The sequence below is a fragment of the Hippoglossus stenolepis genome, chromosome 23, assembly GCF_022539355.2.
Source record: "Hippoglossus stenolepis isolate QCI-W04-F060 chromosome 23, HSTE1.2, whole genome shotgun sequence".
In the NCBI taxonomy this organism is placed as follows: Eukaryota; Metazoa; Chordata; class Actinopteri; order Pleuronectiformes; family Pleuronectidae; genus Hippoglossus; species Hippoglossus stenolepis.
The window spans coordinates 13,956,274-13,974,792 of record NC_061505.1 but is presented as its reverse complement, the minus strand read 5'-3'; the positions used below and the strand labels follow the sequence as shown (position 1 = coordinate 13,974,792).

At 41.8% G+C, this 18,519-nt stretch overlaps 1 protein-coding gene across 19 annotated transcripts in view; it reads left to right on the top strand.

The window, feature by feature from the left end:
* The window catches only part of ablim2 (actin binding LIM protein family, member 2), an 80,210-nt gene that overhangs the window by 16,693 nt on the left and 44,998 nt on the right, over nucleotides 1-18,519 (top strand). For 6 of the 19 annotated variants that reach the window (XM_035148203.2, XM_035148201.2, XM_035148212.2 and 3 more), the window contains exons 1-2: nucleotides 321-593; nucleotides 11,901-12,065. In XM_035148203.2, the coding sequence (XP_035004094.1) occupies nucleotides 578-593; nucleotides 11,901-12,065 (181 nt within the window). In that variant the 5' untranslated portion in view covers nucleotides 321-577. Of the gene's footprint in view, nucleotides 1-319; nucleotides 594-11,900; nucleotides 12,066-18,519 lie in introns of those variants that run through there. The other 13 variants (XM_035148219.2, XM_035148220.2, XM_035148216.2 and 10 more) reach the window with 4 other exon arrangements.

The window sequence follows — 18,519 nt, the reverse complement described above, 5'->3', positions numbered from 1 at the left end:
AGGTTTGCCAATACTGGAATTTCTCTTTAATAAAAATATCCTCTAGAATAAATAATTTCTGAGCTGCATCATCCAACTGTAACAGTGACTCTCACATAAAATGAAAAACAAAGTCCAGATTTATGAACTACACCATATTCCCTGAAGAAATAACCGGGGGGAGAGTTTTCTGTCAAACAAGTTTAAAACATATCAAACACATTTAGTGTGGACAGGGAGGACTGGGACACGCCCAGTGACAGATTACCAGGAGGAGGTGTCATTCTCTGTGTGCTGCACATGCTTCTATTTATACCAGATAGCTGCAATAACTCAGAGAGGTAGGAGAGAGAGAGAGAGAGAGTGTGAGAGAGAGACATGGGGAGTCATATGACCTGCCGCTCATTCCAGAGATAGTGACAGACAGAGTGCTCACTCCGTGCTCCAATCTAATAAAACACCAGAGCTGCGGAGCGTGTGGAGGATGTGTCGCAACACCATCAGAGGACTCTGAAAAGATTTGTTTTCGGATATAGACTGAAAGTATTATCACCAAAGGACATAACAACTGATCACATCTGATCACAGCTGAGTGACAATGCCGGAGGAAAAAGGTAATGAAGAACCTTTAATTACCTTTGATCATCTGTGGTGTGTTCACCTGCCAAGAGAGGGAAGAGGGATTGAGAGCCGATCGGTGTCTAATGTGTGAGCAGATGTTTGCTGAGCTTTAAAGACAATAAGTCAGAATGATAAATTGTATTTATTCTAAAACTTTGACAAATTAAATCATTGAAAAGCTGTACAGGTCATATCAGTGTGTTGTTTACTTTACCCACGGCTAAACAGGCCTCCTATTATGTGGCATCACTCAGAAGCATGTAGTACTTTCTGTTTGAATGTGTTTGTGTGAGTGTGAATGACAACAACACGCCTGGCTGAATGCTTGTGCTGCAGGTTGAAATCCAGCCTGCCTGCAACAAGCCTGGCAGCAACACTGTTGTCTTGGTCCCCTGCCTGGATCTCTGACCCTGGGAGCTCAGCCATTTGGTCTGCTTACAGACGGGCAGGGGCCGGTTTACGAAGAACAAATCATGATGTCCTTAAAGCGATTAACGGATTGTCCTCTCAATTACAAATTTATTTTATTGTGTCCTTTTTAAGACTTAATTATTTCATTTGTTCTGCTCCTATTATTCCAAGAAGAACTTCTTGTTTCCACAAATATGCCAATAGTATTCCCATGACTTGTAGTTTGCAGTGAAAATCGTATTGCTCTTAATGAATGGGATTTAAAAAGAACAAAATACCAGTATCCAATTTGGCTAATAGACCGTACCACTGGTGATCGCACAAATAAAAATCTTTAAAATGTTTGCTTCTAAAATAAAACATTAGTATGAGCATCACAATGTACCTAACTGTCAAAGGTAAAGGTTCTCATTAAGTAGAATGGCTCCTTTCAAAGTGTCCGGTATTTTCATAGTACTGGAATTTTATTGAAAAGTGAAATGGTGGCGATCGTAAAAGAAAACACATGCTGCACGCGAGTAGCTTTTATGGGAGCTAGCTTTGGATATGCAAAGCACAATAGGTTCTGATAGCGGTACCTGTGGAAGATATAGATGTATCTTAGAACAAGCTTGGTCAACCCCAGAAACATGTTTCACTTTATCCCAAAGACCAATGAAAAAAACCTTAAATTACATGTAGCTTTGACTTACAGAAGCTAGTGGCTATAGCGTCAGGACTTTGGCCCTCTTCCTAATTTAGTAAGGTGAAATTTGACAACTGAGATAAAGTTATTAGGTGACAATATTTTTTATGTATGCGTACAAAAAGTTTTGGTCAAAATATTCCTGTCGTATAAGGCTAAGAAGTAGCAACTAGCAGTAATAATGGCTATGGATGTAGCATATTAAAAGGTAGAATATCTTTATATAGAAATACAAAGTAGCATAAAATGGAGAGAAGTCCAAGTATACTGGATGACTAAGCTTTCTAATTGAGTAAATATGTTTCCCACTCCTGACCCCCAACCCAGTTGGCTGTAAAAAGAAGCCCCTCTGTTTGTCCCCGTAAACACGCCACACATATTTCCTCTTCTCTCACAGTGTCCTGTCCTCAACAGCCTTGTTAAAGCTCATCCAGATTTAACCCCTTGTCTGTGCACAGGTTTCTCAATGCGGGGCTGTGACTGTGTAGAGCAGGAGGCATGTGTGCCGAAAGTTGTAGAGTTTGGTCGGAAGCAGGCACATGCGACACACCCACACAGAAACACATAGGCCATGTGCTTAGACACACGCAAAGCTTTACATGTTGTACATGTACACATGGATGCATACACACTGGAAGTTATGTATAGACACTGAGGAAATAGCCAAGTTCATACAGTCATGCACACACACACACACAAATACAGACACACACACGCCACTCTAGGCTGCGTCTCAGTTCTAGCCAAGGACAGTGTATCTTGGGTGTGTGATGTAATGCATGGCTGCTTGTCAGCAGTCCGAGCGACGCCTGACATTATTTCAGACCTGCCAGTAAACAAACCATCAGTTTCCCCTGCTGACATATTGAATTTCTCAGTCAACAAATCTCTCAAATCTTTAAAAAATGAGTCACAACCATATCATTAAGGCTTAAAATAACTGTTATTGTTATATGTCATTATAATGTGACTCCTAAATGAGGAAAACACTGCATTTGTTAGGGACTATTTTCAGCTATTATTCTATTATTCTACTATTAATACCACATTCAGTTCTCTAGGGAGTATTTAGGATGGTGTGTGTTTGTGTGCAGTTCAGTTCAACAGTGTGGCTCATGTGTTTTTAATAGTTTTGGACAACAATGGAACTCTATGAGCACATAGGAAGAGATATATCAGGCTTTGAATGCTCTATTCTTTGGAATAAGAAGTGTAAAGCTTATTCTTTGAAGCTGTGACAGAATCTGGAGTTTTGTTAGTATACTAGGGAATGTGATGCACAACATACTGTAAAGTGTTTTCTTTCACTAATTAGCATTGGGATACTTGAATAATTTGGTTCAAGACTTATTTCTAAAAATCAATTCCAATATATTTTAGCCAGACATGGATTTATTCACTCCTCACACATATGTCAGGACATTGTGAGCGCAATATTTAATTAAAAAAGAAAAAACATGCAGCAGATACTTCATATATTCAGATATTCATCCATCCTTTTCCCTCTAGAAAAAGGTTTTTAGTGCAGCTTTGAAGTATTAAATAGCTGAATGAATAAATAATGCACTTTTATTGCATTAACTTGCTACTATTACTCAAGTAGCTGTGAAATTACCCAGAAGTCTGAGGGTCACTCTGCTCACTTCATGACTGCATCATGTACCTTTGTATAATTCAAGGTGGCGTAATCCTGTGGATGTTGATGATTGCCCGTGTGTTTGAGTCCAACTGCAGTTGCACTGGCCTTTCTCCCTTAGGTGCTAAACCTGCTTGGCATATGCCAGTGTTTTTTCACCAGCTCTGCTCAAACAGCTGACACAATGCTTTCTACAGAGAGCCTGGAGTCATGAGTCACGCTGCTTCTTTTCGGGTTGAAATAAATGGCCTGCAGACACACACAGATCCAAATCCCTCGCTGACTTTAAACTCTTTGACTCACGTTTCACACCAATCAGCTTCCCTGCTGAACATGTCATCGGATTATCGAAGAATCCTTCACGCACACAATTTGCAGTATATCCAGACGCACCGTAACATGCTGAGCTGTGCTGTGATTTTCTGCTGCATCATTGTCCGTACTCCAGTCACCTGATCCCTGCTATTATACAGCACTTTCACCAACGCTGGCAAATGAGGCAAGCATCATATCACCTTTCTCTCTTTTTTTTTGTCTCTATTCTGAGATGTTTTGCCGTCTCGTTGTCTGAGTCCAAAAATGACTCTAGTCCCCAGGCTCATGACTGTGTTACCTGTTTTTCCTCTTTTTCCTCCTGTTTCTGTGTCTTTCTCTCTTTTGAAAGTGAAAGCTAAAAACAGCTTGGCACTCAACTCTCAGTATTCAATTTAATTGTATTTGTATGGCACCAAATCACAACATACATTATCTCAAAGCACTTTACGTAGTAAGATGGAGGCTGTACAATATTATAAAGAAACCCATCTGGCGGGGGAAAAAAATCCTTTGAACTGGAAGAAACCTCTCGACCCAGACTCAGTGTGTGCGGCCGTCTGCTTGGACCGATTCGCGTGAGAGGAGCAAAATGTGACGAAATGGAAAAGTGACTGAAAATCCCGAAATGTTGTAATTGATAAATCATTTATTTAATTTTTAAATCACAAACTACCCTGAAGCCAGAGAAAATTTGGGAGGATTCTTCAATTTTAACATAGGTAAAATCTTCCTTACTTTTTACAGGATCTGTGAATTGCAGAAGTACTGTTTTTGGAGAGGAGGTCATTCAATAAAAAGGTCATTGACAGGACATACACTCCTTGTAGGTTTGTACTATGAGACGGGCAAAGAAATTGATTGGTATAAATTTAGGTAACTATTGAAAAATATCATTGACAGATTAACCAATAATAAAAAGATGATTTTCAGATGCTGTCCTACTTGAATACTGTCTCTTTGCCATCAAACTACCATTACTTACACTACAAGAAGTATGGGTCAGGCCCAAAGATCACATCCATATTTGTTATTTCCATATTACATATTCATCCCATAGATGTTGAATGCAGCTGCGGTCAGGGCTCTGTGCCGGTCAGCCAAGTTCTTCCTTTATGAACTTGGCTTTGAGCACGGATATGTTGCCACACTCATACAGAAACGAGTCTTGACAACTACCCGAAGCATTCGCTATATATGCATACACGTGGTTAGGATCTTGTCGGAGGTTGAACATAGCAAAGAGGTATAATTTCACACTGTTTGACCTTAATTGCGTTTTTGTCTTGAGGAGGCAACTACATTCCAGTAGAGGCAGTCGCAGTAACACGTGGGATCATATCTGTTGTTGGTGATTGTCGTCCACGTGGAAGAAGTGTTTACTGACTCATCTGTCACAGGAAAAGGCAAGAGTCATGTTTTATTTTCACACAAAGATCATATTCATAAGACGGCACACTAGTTGCCCTTTCCTGGTTTGCTCTGGGCTACTATTGAGATTTATGGCAGTTTTTTAATGATGCTCTGGTTTCTATTCTGGTTGCCTTTATTATAAATAGCATTACTACAATAAGAAATTGTTTTGGTAGGTGCAGCAATGTCGAAACATGGTTCATTGCACCTCTCTGTTTATATGACATGCTCTTGTCTTTAAAAGGGCCGAGCCAACAAGGTTGCCCCGGTTTCGTTGGCCGGGGGGGTCGGAGGTCAGCTTTCTGTCGTGTTTGACCGCAGGTTAGAGATCAAATGCTGCTCAGGTCAGGTTGCAGGCGTGACTGCACAGGTGCACGTCAGGCCTTTGAGGAGCGCAGGACAAAAACTGAACTCATAATGTCTAGTCTGTATGTATTTGTAGTCATATGTATAGCTATAGTCAGAAACTTACATTCATTTGAGCTACTAGCTGTTTCTCTGCTCCTGTCTGTACCGTAGGAGTTGTAGTCGGGGAACTTGGCCTATAGGCTCGCTTCTTGTCTTTTTCTTGGCTTCTAACAAGAGAGTTAGTTTTCTGTTGGGATGACGGACAGGAAACTCCTAGGCAGTGAAGTAATGGCTATGTAGAAGGTAGGCCATGTGTCAGCAGGCGCTTATTAATCACATTATCTGAACTCAAGGCTGTAGAACGAGGCCTGAATGCAGTCAATGAACATGTTCAGAAGACTAGTGTTTTGTCTAGTAGGTCTGAAAAACTTTTATTCTCGGTTCTTGTAGTTTTAAAGGTTCATATGTATTTCATTTGCCACTTTGCATGAATTGACACAATGTAAGTTACCAGTTAGCAGAAACCATGTGGTTGCTAATCTTTCAAATACATATTTAACTTCTTAAATGGAAATTTTCTGACAGAGGATGAAGATATTTGATTTTGATTTTACAATTGAAAAATCTACCCCCTCTCAATGCTCAAAGTAAACACAAGTAAGCTTAAAAATGGCTGTTTGTCACTGGCATTAGCAACAAGCCCATCTGGAACCGTCAAGGTGCAACAGTATTTCATGCATCAACTTTCTGACGAGCTTATGATCCATACAACATCTCGGCTTTTGCAATTTGGCTTATCTTTACACCAGCCTATGCCAAAGTGATTATACTATCCTCACGCCTAATCCAAGGTAACATTGGTTTGGAAGTCGTGTTACAGCTGCCTCATTTAACAATTTACAATCAACAATTAACAATTATTTATCAGTCATTTAAAAAATGATTTCCTTAATGGTACTGTCAGGAACTCATTCAGATAGACAGGTAGGTTATCTTAACCAAGCAGGTATATGCCTAACTTCTGTGACCATATATCATCCTTTTTAAAATAAAAACAGGGGCATTTGTATAGAACAATTCTCTTATCCATAGAGCTCATGAAGGAGCCTGTGTATTTCCACTATGTTCTACATTTACATTTTTGGAGTATGCTCATGTGTTTACTCGCAAGACAGTGAAAGTCCCCAAGGTCAATAGCTCGGCCACCACAAAGTACTCGTGCTGTGGTAATGCGAGTATTTTGATCCCCCGCCGCCTCTGCAGATGGTTCGCACCAGGAATGCTGCAGAGCACCATGGGATCCCCGTGAGTTGAGGGAACACTCTATTTTTAGGAGGTGCAGGAGCACGGCTTCTTGAAAAGGCATTTCAGATAAAGTTGCCTGTGTGGTCCGTATCACATGTGTGTTTATCCTAAAAGCCTTTTCATGTTGCATCATTGACTCAGTTGTAGCTGGAGACATTGGAATTCTGTTGCTCCACTGTTGCTGGGGTCTTCGCTGAATTCCAGCAGCAATAACGATTTCAGTTTTAGTGTCTTTGAGCAAGACAATGAATGTGTACATTCTAATTTACTGTTAGCGACTATGCATGAGAAGTGATGGGATAGCTGTGTGAGTTCTCCTCCACGATGCATCAGAGACAGATGCTCTACATCCATGTTTTGTAGCCATATGCCTATGTTTGGGCTGTTGTATGGGGCATGTGTGCAGGCGGTAGGCTGCAAACGTCCATTGGTGGTCAGCGCGTGTTCCCAGAGGCTTCCAGTGGTGTGAGTGTATGCGTTACAGACATGTAGTGTTGAATTGCTCAGATAGCTGCCTGCCTGGCTGCGACCTCTGGGACATCAGTAGTGGCCGTCAGCCAGAGAACATACACCAGAGAGGCTGATTGATGATATGGACAACTGTGACTGGAGGAGACAGGGCACTGGCGGCAGTGGGGGGGCTCAGGACTCTTAAAGCTGCTATGCACAACAGCACAAAACAGTCACTCGCTGTCCTTATCATAGAAAAACACAATTTCCACTGCTCTTAAATTGCCCATTTTTCTCACTTATTTGCCCTGACTGCACATTTCCCCCAAACCTATCTTCAAATTTATGAGCACAGAAACGTTAATGCATTGAGGTCCTCAACCTTTGACCAACTTACTGTTTGTTGCTTGAGTCAACAGCAATTCATCGGTGCAAAGTATGGCCCTGATAAGTAGGTGTAAACCTTTGTATCTACAGGTGACTTGTGATTGAAGTGTACTCTGAGGGACACATTTGTACCCTGGCATGAACCCTAACAAGGACACAAGAGGAACAATTTGGCAATAGATTGAACTTAGCACTCATTCATTTTGCAAGCTAAACATATCAACTACAAACTTCTCACCACTCCCTCACTGACAGCTTATTGGAGCCTAATCACAGACCACTGGCAGTCTGACTGTCTGGAGCTACTTGCTGGATACTACATCTGGCCCCAAGGATCATCTCCTGTCTCTTCCTCACCCCCGCCCTCCTCTTCTATTTGCTGTTTGTAGAGGAAGTAAAGACACAGGATCCCCCCAACAGGTGCAAGGGTGCAGCATTGCATGCTGGGTCAGATGAGAAGGCAGAACCCCTCCCGGCTCCCCGTGACTACCAATCCCTGCTGCCTAGCCCCCTTTCTCACATTTTGGACTGTTGTCTTTTCCAGATGGATGCAATCAACCCAGTCTCAGACCCTTTTTTTACGAGGGCGCAAGACTTTCCCCTCTTAAATTCTTGTCTTTATTGGTTAGCATGCCCACATGTACGCTCAACACGGTAGCTTCAATAAAGCCCCCCCGCCCTCCAACATACTCTAAAATCCCTGTTCTTGTTTTGATTCAATTTGGGAGTCAGCACATTTTTCGAGTCAGAGCTCAGATTGTAAGCGAGACATATGGACTGAATGAAAGCACCTCTGTGGATTTAAGCGTCATCCAAAGAAAACTCCACAAAGAATTTCCTTTCTCTATATTTTTATTATATTTGCTGACCCTACAAATGTTCAGTATCACCAAGACCATTTTTTCAATTTCTATTTAAATAAAAATCTGATTTTGCGGATTGCACTGTTGACGCTCTGGAATGAGGCCCAGATAAATAGAATAAAAGCAGGTTATCGTTGTAAAGAGATCTAAGAAGGTTTGGGAGGCTGTGTTTGTCTTGGAGTCACAGTCGCAAACTCTGCAAAGATGAAAAATGGCTTTGTTCCCCCACTGTAGGTGAGAGGGCCTTGTAAAACCTGCTGAGGAATGTGTTGCTCCTGTAGGTCTGCGTAGTGTGGTGGCTGTTTCTTCTCTCCTGTCAAGTATCCCCGAGCCAAACAGGTCGCAAATAGGAAAATACGTCTTTGTATGAAAGGGAGAAAAGAGACATGAACATATATGATTTTATTCAAACTAGAATTACCACCTCATGGTCGTGTGCCCTCACCAGCCACTCCAGTTTACATCCATGTTTGTCCACGGAAAGTTATTCAGAGTCTTTTTTGGTGAGATGGAACGTATCACTGTAGTTCATCCTTGAGTTCAAGTGATTGTTTGCACCAAATTGGAAGAAGTTCCCTTAAGGTGGTCTTGAGTTCATAAGGCCAAAAATATGTGGTCACAGTGACCTTGGCATTTGACTTCTGACCAATAAAATCTCATCAGTTCATCTTTGATTCCAAGTGAAAGCTTGTGCGAGATTTAAAGGGTTTTCCCTCAAGGTGTTCCTGAATTATTGCAAGCAGCCGAATGGGACGGATGGACGGCCCCGAAAACACAAGGCCTCTAGCCACAGCTGCTCCTGGCATGGAGGCACATCAAGGTGCAGCCTCTGATATACGGACAGATGCCTTTTAACTTAATTTCCACTGCGCTCCCTTTTATCTTTGGCCAGAGACAGGTTCGGCTGTAGCCACCTGCCTCCAGTGCTAAGCCCCACTAACCATGTACCTCTGTATTAAATACAGAGCTGCATTTGTATTTAATGCACAGACATGACACTGATGTTTGTTTTTCAGAAACCATGTAAATACATTTCCAGAGATATTGTATCAAGACTTTGAAAGTTATTTACTATATTGTTAAATGTGTCAAATCCAACTTAAATGCAAAGCCCTTTATCATTGTCATTATTTCATCATTATTACTTCTGATTGGTGAAAGTGGTCAGTCTGAGAAACAAGGAAGTTACTTATTGTTATGTGTTTAAAGTCACTTAAACAGATACTTTTACAAATACCTTCCAAAGTGCAGGTTTTAGTGCAGAAACTCTGGTTTCAGTGTATCCAGATTTTTAGGCGAATCTTGGATCAGTTCCGGGTCGTTTGTTCAGAATTTGATCAAACTCATGGATCATCAGTTTCCTCCTCAGGAAGTCTCACAAGAAAAGATTCAGCTGCTGATGTTTATTTAAAGACTCTTATTTTGTTTATGTAAAATGGAAAGTTTGGGAAACAATAACATCACAGTTTACTTCATGCCTGCCCACTGTCACTTTGTGTAATGAGCATAGAAACAACAAGAAATAATGGCGGCTAGGTGCAATTACAAGGTAGCAGCTAAACTTAACATTACTGCACCATATTACCATCATTCACAGGCGTCTGCCTCGCCCATTATTACATGGACCAAAGCGCCCTTTCCTGGTATTTGACAGATTGTTGATGTAGACTTTATCGCCACCTAATGGCCTGGCATTTTTGAGCGGGTTCTCATCTGGATGGGTTTATTTAAAAAAAACAAAGGTCGTGTGGATGATGATTTTCCTAAATATCCGTCAAAAAATATCCACAGTAGTGTAGAGACGGCCTAAGTAACAATCAGCCTTAGTCCTCTGAATTCACTTCCAAAGGAGAGAAGTATCTGGGTGGGTAAATTTGTTTTTAATTTTTCTGCATCGGGAGCAGAAAAAAAACAGAGGCACTTTGTAGCTTTTACTAAATCTTAGTCAAAACATTGTGCCAATAAAACACCCAATAAACCTCCACTGAATTCAGCAAACCTGAAAGCAGGATAATGCCCACCATAAACAGGCTCTTGGTGAGTCTCCCAAAAGCAGCTCTGTTTGGCCCACAGCTATTATCCCTACGCGTCCCTCTCTCTCTGCCTCTTTTTCTAAATCAATTCATTTGACGAACTCCCCTTCCCGAGCCCAATTACCGGTAACCATGGCGGCACGATGAAACCGGTCTGATGACACAAATGTTTCCTGAGGACACAAAGGGGACTTTTATTCAGCCGATGCCCCGGTCAGGACTGAAAGGCTGATCAGTGTGTGAGAATATTCTGCCGTGGATATGATGAAAGGGTAAGGTGTACTAATGATACTGTTAGGACGGAGATGTCAGCCTCTTGCATGGTGGGTTTGGCCTCTTGTGCCATTGCAGGTGCTTTGTAGATGTTGAATGTTTTTCGTGCCTCCTTCCTGTTTGGGAAAACGATTGGGATCCTGACGGAAGTTATGACGTTTATCCAGTGTCAGACTTTCTACTATGCGTTTGACATTGTGGGGACTCGGTCACATTGTTGGGATTTCCTTCCTTTCGTGACCAGAGGATTATTCCTGCAACATACAGTAAATATTTAGATTTTGGGCCAATGTTAGGGTCTAGGTCAGTGTTTGGGGTTACGGTGCGGCTTTTTGTGATTAGCGTAAATATAGAAAACAATTGGATTTTAGTGTGTAAACTGGTTTCATATCCTTGTGTGATGTGACAATCTAAATGGCGACTGGGATATTTTGGGATTAAAGGCACGTGTAATTACAATGACGACACATGACACAGTAAAAGGCTGGATGTGGAAGCTTGAAGGATCAAAAAGGTTTTGCTGAATTGATGCAGATATTTTGGGATTAAAGCTGTTCATAAGCAGTTGTTTTTTTAAACTTTATGTACTGTATATTTTTGCGCCAAACAGAAATGTGACCTCCTTTCTGGCTGGAATATCCTTCAGATCCTGCATATCTCCTGCATGTGTCAAATGTACCATCTACCCTGTACCTTAGTTTTAATAGCTTCAGTTCAGGGCACATAGCTAATTTCCAGTCTTATCGATATGCAGCGCTTTTTCTATAATGCGATATATATATATATATATATATGTATACGTATATTCACACACTGTCTGAACTGCAGTTTTGGTGTCAGGATCTTGTCGAAGGTCACTTTGAAATTCAGGCAGAGCTGGAGATCGAACCGCTGACCTTCTGGTTAGTGGACAACCCTCTCTACTCAGCCTGAGCCACAGTCACCCACTTGTCTTTATATGGCCCTCCAAACACAGAAGGGGGCCAGAATAGCAATGGTTGTGGCACAGTTAAACAGGACTCCATGACTCGTACACCCCATCAAAACCACAAATTATGACTGTGTCTGTTATTCCTCTTGTACCATATCTGTACACATCATTGTGGGTCTGCACACTCTATACACTTTCAACTATATACTGGAATAAAGTCTAAACTGGTTATCTCCCTGTCTGTCTCCCGCAGTGTTTCAGCAGCAGGCTGTCCACAGCCCTCTGGAGAAGAAGAAGCAGAAGCAGGGCGGAGGAGGAGGGGGACCGATCCCCTGTCAGAACTGTGGGAAGCCCTGCAAAGGGGAGGCACTGCGAGTTCAGAACAAACACTTCCACATCAAGTGCTTCGCCTGTAAAGGTATTTAATCTCACCCTCCACCTACTGCACCCCTACAACCTGCAGAAACACACCCTCTGAGGTTAATCTTTTTAAGGATGCGCTGGACATAGAAACGCAACGACAACCTTTTTTGAATGTCCAACAGGAAATGTACCGAAATATATTCCTTTTTATAGATTAGTCAACTGGCTTTTGTCCCGTACTTGTGGTCTGTCGGAAATAAATAGTCCCTATAATGGACCTTTTAGGGAAATAACATTAAAAAGTCGACTTTATCGACTTTATGCTCTCTAACAGCGTTGGAAGAAAAAGTTTATGATGGATAAATGTGGACAAAAAAAAATTGAAAAAAGTAAGCAAGAGATTAGAGCTGACCTTTACTATAAAAGAGAATGTACTATTATGTAGTAGACAAGGCAATAGTTTAATGCTCTTTGTAGAAGATACTGTTATGGGCTTTTTAAAGGATAAAAGACATTACTAAGGCTTTTCTGTGGCACCAATGATTATCTCTTCTCCGTGAAGAAATACTGCAAAGCTAATAGTATGGTGTAGGAAGTCTTGATTTTCTAATATGATCCTGTAGAAGGTCATCCAGACTAGAAAAGCCCTATATAAATATAGACCATTTACCATTAAACATACATTTTGACCAATGGGGAGTTCCCCTGATTATAAAGTCATTAGTAATTAGATTATTATTAAGAGGAAAGTCAGTATTGATGGTTGGGTCAGGTTGAAGCAATCACAGAGATAGATGGGTGTGTGTGTGTGTGGGCGTCAGATACTTGATGTATGATGTATGTTCTATGTGTGAGTGGGTGTGGGTGTACCTTTTTTTTTTTTTGCATGTGACTGTACTTTACACGAGTGTGCGTCTGCGCCCCTCCCAGCCCGGACTCTCCGCACGAGCCTTGTGTCAGACCGCTGTTGTTGTCAACACACAGTCCGGTTGCTAGGCTACCGGCGGGGTCGCTACGGTGTCGGCAGCTTCCAGGAGTTTATCGCCTTTGAATCTTACACTGACCAGCAGACTCCCTGTCTGTGCATTCAGCAACCCCCCCCACCCCCTCCTCCATCTATGACTCCATGAATGTGGGTGTGAGCAGGCCCCTGATGAGTTAGTGGTGATTAGGCAGCTGCTAATAATGATCATCTTATTTGAGAATTTGAATTTACTGGATCTTGTTTTCATAGTTTTGACCATTACTCAGAGAAGTAATAACATCAATGTGCTCATAGTATAATCATGAAGATGTGGGAAGATGGTGACATCAAGATTACTCGTACTGTTATAATGACAGTATGAAAAGCACACTGGGTCAGAAAGCAACACACAACACTACTGCTTTTTTTTTTTTTAAACAACAATTAATGTTTTACAATGACACAGCATTTACCGCTTAATTGAAGAAAAAATGATTTGAGGATGGTTTGGTTTAATAATGTGCAGATATGTAGCAATGAGACTATTATTAATTAAGCTGAGTGTTTTGCTACATTAGCTGCTTTTTTTGTTCAAAGGGAACAAGCAAATATGAATGATTAAACGCCTCGGGTCTCTCTCTCACACACACACACACACACACACACACACACACACACACACACACACACACACACACACACACACGTTCATCAGATGTTATTACTTGAAAGTCATTATTTTGCCATTACTGGAGGTCATGATTAAAGGCACAGAGATCATGTTCTCTCCACTTGGAGGAAACGGATTTGGTTTGCTTTCAAAAGTGCTTGATTAGGAAGAGTGGGCCCCGCTAATTTATTGTCAGGCCTTTTGGAGGTGTATTAATTCCACGTAGACACAACACACACAAGAGCGATGTTGGGGCCCTGCTCACTCCACACAGTTCAGACAGAAAACGCCTGGCCATGCCTCCAATTCAAAAATCCACAGCATGACACCATGAATTGAATTTCCAACTGATTTGGGCTAATATATTTGCAGATTATCTCAGAATTGCAATGGTCGGGTGGAGATTTGGTTTGGGTGGTTTGCTGCTACAACCTCCAGATGTGGACTGAGAGGGATCTGAAAGTCATGGGTGATAAAATAAACTGAAGCAGGTTGAGTGGGGATCAGTTAGCTTCTTCTTCAGTTTTAACCTGAACCTCAAAGAGGAGAGAAGACGTTGGACTCTATATAGCACTATTCTTTAAAGATAATATAATCAGGTGAAAATCTCCCTCTTGAAGTGTTTGATTTATAGACCATAAACACACTCTATGGAGAGCGACCTCACCTCTGAGCAGCGATCCCTCAAAAGATATCGCAGTTAACCTGGAATAGAATCTAGACCATGACCCCTGACTCTGCTGCTGTATTAGCGCCAATTACAAGCAGCCTGGGTGTTAGCCAGTAGGCTAACGGCGCCAGGCCTGAAGTGAGGAACCATCAGCCATGTGTAATTAACACCGAGCAGAGAGGAGGACTGGATTAATATGAGTCAATGTTAGCCTATTTAGCGCTGGCTTCATATCAGGGTAGCTCTGGGTTGCTAATAGTAAACACAGCCCCAGTGTTTGTGGCTTCAACATGTACAGCCAACTGTGCAGTTTCAGCACGGCTGGATTAACATGCTTGAGGGCCCGGGGCAAAAACAAGAAGATGAGCCCCCCCTGCTTTGCTTAATGGAGGAAAAATGGAGGACCTAAGTTGAACAATGAAATGGCACAGTTTATCAATACTGACCTGTAGTCAGATACAAAATGTGTCTTCTGGCTGCGGCCCACAAGCTAACGTTCAGGTTTAACTTCGTATGATGGGCAGGGTTGGGGTTAGGTTGAATGGTGACCCCGAATTGTCAGGAGGTGTAAATGTCAGTGCAAATAGTTCATTGTCTCTATATGTTTGCTCTGTGATTCGCTGGCGACCTGTTCACCTCTCGACCAATGTCAGCCGGGATGGGCTCCGGCGACCCTCGAAGGATAAGCGGTAAAGATAACGGGTGGATGATGGATGATACATTTGTCGTACCAAGAGATAGTCCTAATAATAATCAATACTTTTTAAGTTAATACGAGGATTTAGTTGTGTACATTACCATCAGATTACCACAAATATAATTCAGTGCACCTAGCAAGCTATTTAGCCTAAAAATTGCATATAAGACATAACTTTATAATAAATCTTAAATACACGTTTTTCGCACTAAATCGCTACCATTTTCCCCTTAGGCAGAGTTTCAAAGTTGTTTACAGACATTATTGATAGTTAGTACTACTTATTACTAAAGAAGTGATACAATTATTTAAGACTTTACTTACTTACTTTTAATTGAAGTTGCGTTATTAGAAAATGTAAATTTGAGCAGACAAACGAGTCAGATGAATCAAACTGTCAAAATTATATGCAATTCTTTTTTTTTATCTGGTTAACCGGTTTGTAGCTCAGGAAGGTTAGATCCTTATTTGTCTTGTTTTTAAAAAGTGTAATTCATTTATGTTCAACTTTATTATACGGCTAACATGTTATATACAAAAACAACCCCCCCCCACTGCAGCTGTAAGCGCTGCAGAAGGTGATGAGCACTAATTGCTGTTTTCGTGGTAGCTGGCGTCAACACCAAGCAGCGCGGTTTGGGAAGTGTGTTTTATTTAGGTACCAACTGTGCCCGTCTCTATATATCCTGTTATGTCTGCGTCTCACACCCTTCTATCCCAATCAGTCGAGGAGAGGAAAACATCTCCGACAGACCTTAATCCCGAATCTGTTTCTGCTTTCATGAAGCGCCATCACATCATCCAGAAAGCATCTGAATCCAGCAGGGAGTACTCAAGAGTGAAAATATGCTGTCACGCCCTAATGTCACAGAGCCTGCATGAAAAAATGAATGTGGATCTGCATTGGTGAAAGATTCCTGATGTCGGACACTCGCTCCTTAGTCATTCACACACCACATTCACGAGCATTTCAGCACACAACGCACACTCCCAAACACAGGAGTGGTGTTTTTTACTGCCCTCCACTCGCCTCTGTAAAGCTAAGAACAGATTTATTTGTGCAGTAGGTGTAGTGCGCCGAGCAAGAATGCTTCTCAATGCAACAGGCACATAATTTGGAAGAAACAACACACACACACCAAACGCCCTTTTTGTTTTTCTTACCGACACCTACACCAGACCAGAACAAGCATAAAGACATGATTCTTGGATATCATTATGTAATGGCTTGTTCTTAAAAGTGCATTACTCATTGTTTGTCAAGTGCAAGTTTTCAGCTGTCTATTATATCACATGGACTTCATCAATCCCTGCGTTTGTGTTTCGCATTACTCTCAGACCCACTCAAACGCTCAGAACAATACCAGCGTTAAACATCTATGGATCGCATTCATTAGCCGATGAAAACAATGCGATGGGATTGAAAGCGTGTCCTGAGTTGGAATCGTTTTGACAACTGCTATTTCCAAGACCATAAAAGAACCATGAAACCAAACAGAATATTGTTACTGGCCTATAAGAAAACCTAAGAAGAATGTAACACATGTTTACTGTGCGTTGTGTACATTACAGCTTCGGCTCCGTCGGTGTCACGCAGTCCTCCTTAGGTTCTGGCAGATTTATGGATTGCATTGTTTTTGTCCGACTGCCCCGGGCCCGATTGTGTTTCTTCCTGGAAGTTGGCTCGGTAAATAGACGCTGCCTGCCACATGTTGACGTCCTGATGGTCGGTCGGACCGGTGGTGTTATAATAGCAGATGGTTGTGATGTTCTCAGCAGGGTGTTGGCTATTGGATCGCCTCCTTCTTGGAAGCGGGCTGAGCAGAACAGAGCCAGGTGGGGAGTGTGTTCGTTCATCGCTCGGTTGTTGACCTTACACACAGACAGACCCACACACACACGCACACATGTGGAAGGGCGGGGAGACTGCATACAACACACATTTGAAAGGAGTTCAAAGGCAATCTTTAGATACAGCACATATCATGACGCAGTCCATACACTAGTTTAGGGAGTTATGACTGGTGATGCTTATATTTTGGGATTATCGTCTGTAGCGTTGTCAGATCCTCATTGATATTCACTTCTCTCTGAAAATCATCAGTTGATCTCAGCGACAAGAACGTTATAAGACTAAGCGTAGTCCTGTGAATTAGACAATAGACAGAGCGCCCCTGCCTATTACCTTATTAAATTACTGCTTACAGTTTAGAGCAGCGTAGCGGGAGTGTGGATCACTGTGGATCAATTTGACTTGACACACGGATCAACCTTGATTTCTTTCTTTCAAGTGCAGCCCCACATCAATGCCAGCAGGCTTATAACTGTACAGCAGAGGTCACAGATCAGAGTAGGGAGTGACAATGGCCTCACCTCACACACACACACACACACGTAAGGATGGTGAGTCATCGTAAAACATGAGGTGCAGTCAAGGTCACACATTCATGGCTGAAAGCTCACAGCGCATGTATATTTAACCCTGCGCACTCACACACAAGCTCACGCACAGGACGAGTTAACGTGAAACATATAGAGTCAAGGTCACACTCATGTAAGGACAAAGCACTTAAACTGTGTGTGTTGTGTCACTATTTTATGTCTGTGTGGGTCGTAGTGTGTTGGACACATTTGGTTAGTCTGTCTGTCCACACACACACACACAAACACACACACACACACTGGACAGGCCTCCTCACATGTGTGTTCTCCAAAGCAGGCTCAGGGCTGCTGAATTGGATTAGGCTAAATTACATTTATCTTACATGACAAACCAATTTCATTTCATTTGTAGACTCCTGTATCCTATATTCTCCTCAGTGCAGGACTGGATTTAGCAGTCCACACACACACACACACACGCATACATGCATGCAATCACACACATGCACACAGACAAGAAAACAAGTAAAATATATATTAAAATTTTTGGACAACCCTTTTAGTTGGTTCAGTCCAATCCATTGACAGTGCAGTGACAGACCGACAGAAAAAAAAAGACAAAGATTGAAAAAGACAAAGATTTCAGGAATTATGAGCAGGCTACCTTTCTTAAATCTTGTTTTTCCTGGCATCCACAATCTAATTAATCTAGACTTGTTGTGGTGGCTGTTTCTTGACTTAATCCAGGGTCTGGTGGTGAAAAAAAACGCAGCATATTTGTTTAAAATTTCTTCTATACCTCCCACTTATCTATGTTTCCAGATTTTAAGATTTTACAATGTAACCAGGCACCCATTGTTGAAAGACACACTTTTAGTTTTGTTACCAAAGTCCCTGGCTTCACGTAGATTTCTTGTATCATTTTCAAACCACTGACTCCATTTCCTCTTTAGACCTTGTTTGCAACCGAGTTAAACAGCCGCACCATATTTTATTTACACATCACAACAGGGCGACTCCGTTGAACGGCCATTCAAGCATGGAAACCTCCTCACTCACTCTACATGTTGAATTCAGGGAATCGCAGAATGCATCCTCCATTGTGGACGGAGCAGATTCCAACGAA